Source organism: Erpetoichthys calabaricus, chromosome 11, assembly GCF_900747795.2.
Source record: "Erpetoichthys calabaricus chromosome 11, fErpCal1.3, whole genome shotgun sequence".
Lineage (NCBI taxonomy): Eukaryota > Metazoa > Chordata > Cladistia > Polypteriformes > Polypteridae > Erpetoichthys > Erpetoichthys calabaricus.
In genome coordinates this window covers 126,175,486-126,181,485 of record NC_041404.2, presented here as the reverse complement: position 1 = coordinate 126,181,485, position 6,000 = coordinate 126,175,486, and the positions used below count along the sequence as shown (strand labels likewise).

The 6,000-nt window shown below is 42.7% G+C and overlaps 1 protein-coding gene across 1 annotated transcript in view; it reads left to right on the top strand.

Moving 5' to 3' along the window:
* The window catches only part of zc3h7a (zinc finger CCCH-type containing 7A), a 103,198-nt gene that overhangs the window by 77,324 nt on the left and 19,874 nt on the right, over positions 1-6,000 (top strand). Inside the window, exon 18 of the mRNA XM_028813864.2 lies at positions 4,798-4,934. Within this exon, the coding sequence (XP_028669697.1) occupies positions 4,798-4,934 (137 nt within the window). The remainder of the gene's footprint in view (positions 1-4,797; positions 4,935-6,000) is intronic.

Below are 6,000 nucleotides of genomic sequence, written 5' to 3'. Positions count from 1 at the left end.
TTAATGGGATTGAGGTGGTCTTCGAAGTACTCCCCCCCACCGACCCACAACGTCCCGAGTCGAGGTCAGCAGCGCACCATCCCCACCATATATAGTGTTGACACTGCACTGCTTCCCCTTCCTGAGACGCCGGATGGTGGACCAGAATCTCCTCGAAGCCGTCCGAAAGTCATTCTCCATGGCCTCCCCAAACTCCTCCCACGCCCGAGTTTTTGCCTCAGCAACCACCCAAGCCGCATTCCGCTTGGCCTGCCGGTACCTATCAGCTGCCTCCAGGGTCCCACAGGACAAAAGGGTCCTGTAGGACTCCTTCTTCAGCTTGACGGCATCCTTCACCGCCGGTGTCCACCAACGGGTTCGGGGATTTCCTCCACGACAGGCACCGACCACCTTACGGCCACAGCTCCGGTCAGCTGCCTCAACAATAGAGGCACGGAACATGGCCCATTCGGACTCAATGTCCCCCACCTCCCTCGGGATGTGGTCGAAGTTCTGCCGGAGGTGGGAGTTGAAGCTACTTCTGACAGGGGGCTCTGCCAGACGTTCCCAGCAGACCCTCACAACACGTTTGGGCCTACCACACCTGACCGGCATCCTCCCCCACCATCGAAGCCAACTCACCACCAGGTGGTGATCAGTTGACAGCTCCGCCCCTCTCTTCACCCGAGTGTCCAAGACATGTGGCCGCAAGTCCGACGACACGACCACAAAGTCGATCATCGAACTGAGGCCTAGGGTGTCCTGGTGCCAAGTGCACATATGAACACCCCTATGCTTGAACATGGTGTTCGTTATGGACAATCCGTGACGAGCACAGAAGTCCAATAACAAAACACCGCTCGGGTTCAGATCAGGGGGGCCATTCCTCCCAATCACGCCCTTCCAGGTCTCACTGTCATTGCCCACGTGAGCATTGAAGTCTCCCAGCAGAACGAGGGAGTCCCCAGAAGGTATGCCCTCTAGCACCCCATCCAGGGACTCCTAAAAAGGGTGGGTACTCCGAACTGCTGTTTGGTGCATACGCACAAACAACAGTTAGGACCCGTCCCCCCAACTGAAGGCGAAGGTAGGCTACCCTCTCGTCTACTGGGGTAAACCCCAATGTACAGGCTCCAAGTCGGGGGGCAATAAGTATACCCACACCCGCTCGCCGCCTCTCACCGGGGGCAACTCCAGAGTGGTAGAGAGTCCAGCCCCTCTCAAGGAGATTGGTTCCAGAGTCCAAGCTGTGCGTCGAGGTGAGTCCGACTATATCTAGCCGGAACCTCTCAACCTCACGCACAAGCTCAGGCTCCTTCCCCTTCAGAGAGGTGACATTCCACGTCCCAAGAGCCAGCTTCTGTAGCCGAGGATCGGACCGCCAAGGTCCCCGCCTTCGGCCACCACCCAACTCACACTGCACCCGACCTCCTTGGCCCCTCCCATAGGTGGTGAGCCCATGGGAAGGGGGACCCACGTTGCCTCTTCGGGCTGTGCCCGGCCGAGCCCCATGGGTGCAGGCCCGGCCACCAGGCGCTCGCCATCGAGCCCCACCTCCAGGCCTGGCTCCAGAGTGGGGCCCCGGTGACCCGCGTCCGTGCAAGGGAAAACGCCGTCCAAAATTGTTTTTCATCATAGGAGGTTTTGTTTAACCGCTCTTTGTCTCATCCCTCACCTAGGACCAGTTTGCCTTGGGTGGCCCTATCAGGGGCATAAAGCCCCGGACAACAGAGCTCCTAGGATCATTGGGACACGCAAACCCCTCCACCACGATAAGGTGGCGGTTAAAGGATGGGATGTATATATGTATATGTATATATATGTTTGTGTGTGTGTGTGTGTGTGTGTGTGTGTATGTATATATATATATATATATATATATATATATATATGACAGCAACACTCATAACAATGACAACACAATTACATTGACAATCATGTTACGTTATTTTTAAAATGTTTCCTTTTGTTTTTCATACCCTCTTTAACACACTACTTCTCCGCTGCGAAGCGCGGGTATTTTGCTAGTGGTTAAATAAAAGAAGCCTCATCAAAAGAAAAATCCTGTTACACTCCCTGCATCTTTAATTCCAAAGGAATTCAAACTTGCCATAAAAAAACTAGCCTGACAATTGCCATGTAAAATTGGCCTCACAGTTCCAGATAATAAAATTGACCATCATATCACATGCTTTACAAAGTAAGTGCCAGTTTTAAAAATATAAATGTTATTTACAAGACAAAATCAGAAAATCTGGCAACTGGTGGTCATTTCTTTAATACACATTTGTTCAGTACTGTCCAAGTTAAGTCCTAATTTGCTGGGTGTACCACAGCTACCACATTAGATTATGAATTTGATCAACAAAAAAGGAACATAAAAACCTATTTACGTACTAGTTAAAGTGAACCAGATGTAGTATAAATTCTGACTTTTTAGTGCTATCAATGGTCTGTTTATGGTGTAGATGATTAGGGTGAAGATAAAGTTATCTAATACAAAATTTATAGATGTACTTATATAAAATTTCAAAAATCATCTCTATACAAAATGCTAAGGGTTATGTCCATTTGTCATGCAATTATTCGTGAACGACTGGGGCTAGAACATTGATCTTGGTCTTAATTAAAAGCTAATGACATGATATGTGCTGGTGAAGCAAAACAATTGCTCAAAGTAGTTAGTTATTGGGGTTTGCATCTTTCTTATGGCAAAATGCTCAAGAAGGTAACAAGGGAGAAAGGAAAAAACAATATTGATATCTGCTGAGCATGCAGCGATTTGCTGAAGATTCTAATTTGAAGAAGGACAACCATGCCATTTATTCAGTATTGAGTATGGGAAATAGAACACATGCACGGTAAAGATAGATAAATGCCTGTGCAAACTGAGCTGTGCCCCGTCTTCACACCAAAGTGATTATTATGATTGCAAAATAAACTGCTAAACAATGGGATGGTACAAAAAAAAAAACTCCAGCGGCAACATCTCCTGAGTGTCAAGCCACATACAGGAGGTGCTACAGTGTCGAAGAACGAAGAGAGGCAAGCCTGAATATTGAGCCATTGAGAAACTGGCTAATACTGTGGCTCGTTAACGAGCCACACACTTTACAGCACAGAATGCAAGAACGACAACAGAGAAAAGTATGTCAACAAACAAGAAGATTGTTAAATACTCAAAACTTCCGCCCATATGCAAACCTTGCTATTACATCAATGTTTTGTTGATGAGCACTAATTTCAGGTAGATCATTGTTGTACTAACTGAAAACAAAGGAAAGTGTGGTCAAAATGGAAATATTAAGGCTTGCTGTACACTAATCCCTCCTCCATCGCGGGGGTTGCGTTCCAGAGCCACCTGTGAAATAAGAAAATCCGCGAAGTAGAAACCATATGTTTATATGGTTATTTTTATATTGTCATGCTTGGGTCACAGATTTGCGCAGAAACACAGGAGGTTGTAGTCCTCACAGGTGGCGCAACGGTAGTGCTTCTGCTTTGCAGTAAGAAGATTGTGGGTTCGCTTCCCGGTTTCTCCCTGTGTGGATAGCGCTTTGAGTACTGAGAAAAGCGCTATATAAATGTAATGAATTATTATTATTATTATTATTATTAGAGAGACAGGAACGTTATTCAAACACTGCAAACAAACATTTGTCTCTTTTTTAAAAGTTTAAACTGTGCTCCATGACAAGACAGAGATGACAGTTCCATCTCACAATTAAAAGAATGCAAACATATCTTCCTCTTCAAAGGAGTGCGCGTCAGGAGCAGAGCATGTCCGAGAGATAGAGAGAAAAGCAAACAAATCAATAGGGCTGTTTGGCTTTTAAGTATGCGAAGCACCGCGGCACAAAGCTGTTGAAGGCGGCAGCTCCCACCCCCTCCATCTGGAGCAGGGAGAGAGAGAGAGATAGAGAGAGGCAGAGTTTGTTTTTCAATCAAAAATCAATACGTGCCCTTCGAGCTTTTAAGCATGCGAAGCACCGTGCAGCATGTCGCTTCAGGAAGCAGCTGCACAAAAGATAGCAACGTGAAGATAATCTTTCAGCATTTTTAGACAAGAGTCCATATCGTCTAGGTGCGCAAACAGCCCCCCTGCTCAATCCCCCTACGTCAGGATCAGAGAAAGTCAGCGCGAGAGAGAGAAAAGTAAGTTGGGTAGCTTCTCAGCCATCTGCCAATAGCGTCCCTTGTATGAAATCAACTGGGCAAACCAACTGAGGAAGCATGTACCAGAAATTAAAAGACCCATTGTCCGCAGAAATCCGCGAACCAGCAAAAAATCCGCGATATATATTTAAATATGCTTACATATAAAATCCGCGATGGAGTGAAGCCGCGAAAGGCGAAGCGCGATATAGCGAGGGATTAATGTACTGTATATGAACCACTTTTATTTGACGACGAGTCTCCGAGTGTTTCCTACTAGATAATATAATTTATATAAAGTAAAACTGTATTGTTAAATGAAGTTTTTAAAAATACTGGAAATAAAACAATTTTTTTTATATATATATATATATATATATGTATATACACAGGACATTTTAAAAGTTAAATTTATGTATTTTGATACTGTGCAAGCAATATAGCAAAGGTTTTGCTCTTCAAGATTGATGATCCTTTGTGCATCTATGTAATAAAACACAGTTTCAAAATCATTACTAATAAAACATTATCCTTAAGTTGAATTTTTTAAATAATTAAAATGAGAACAATTATTGAACTATGTATAAATTAAATATTAAAATTGATTCTTAATTACATGTGTTTTTTTTTTTTTTTTTTTTTTTTTTTTTTTCCAACCTTCAGCAAGCACCAACAATACAAGGAAGATTTGGACCTTCAAATTTGAAGATACAATTTGTTTGTGCACAATGCTGGAGAAATGGTCAAGTTAATGAACCAGACAAAAACAGGAAATATTGTACTGCAAAAGCAAGGCATCCGTAAGTAACAGACTGAATGTTTGGTATGAACCTTATTAAATATTGTGGAAAGGTACAACTAATTTGTATATATTCAGCTGGAAAGTTTGTACAGTAATGCCCATTTTTTTATTCCCCTGCATTTTACTCTTAGCAATTTATGCCTAGTTCTCATCTAATTTATTCTAGGTAGATTAAAAGTTGGGTTGTTATTAAAATCACCTGTAAACTTAAAATAGTTTACAGTCAAATGTACATAATATGATGCAGTAAGTATATCACAGTATTTTCGGGTACTGTATTTTGTTGATAACTATATTTGTGTGTGGCAGAGCAGTGATTAACACACTGTTGACTTGCAAATCAAGTATTCTGGTTTCTGGGTTACAGTCAGCTGTGATTGCTTTCATATTTGTGCTACTTGGAATTTGATAAAATGAATCTTACTAGTTAATGTATTCCCCTTGTTCTACTGCTTGTTTATGCTGTAGGTTAAGTTAAACATGTTGATTCTTATTGTTGCTATCCTCTTTCTACAAAGATTGGCAAAAACAAATGGGGGTGTGACAAGACACCTGACCTTTGTAATACAAATCTGCTAACGTTTTACCAAGATCATGGTGTTAAACCATTTCAAACTTTAGATCCATTATGATGCTGAGAGCTTTCTTTGCCATATTACTAGTTAGTTGACTTGAATCAGGGACTGACCGTGAACTAAAGGTAGAAGGATAAAGGATTTTGCAGTCCCAGTCAGCTACACACAGTAAACATTAGAACTATGACTACAACAGGCTTATTAGCCCATCAAGCTCTTTATCCTATTCACCTGTTGTCCAAAATAACATCAAGTCCAGAGTTTTGGAAACTATAGAAGGAGACTGAAATCAATCAAATCACCAGGACCAGATAACATTTAACTTATAGTGCTTAAAGAGGTTAGTGAGTACTTATCATATATAAATCTTTGAAGCATATCTTTCACAGGTCATTGCACACTGAGGACATTCCTATGGACTGGAAGTTGGTTAATGCTATCCCATTATATAAAAAGGTGATCAGGCTGAATCAAGTACCTGCAGGCCAG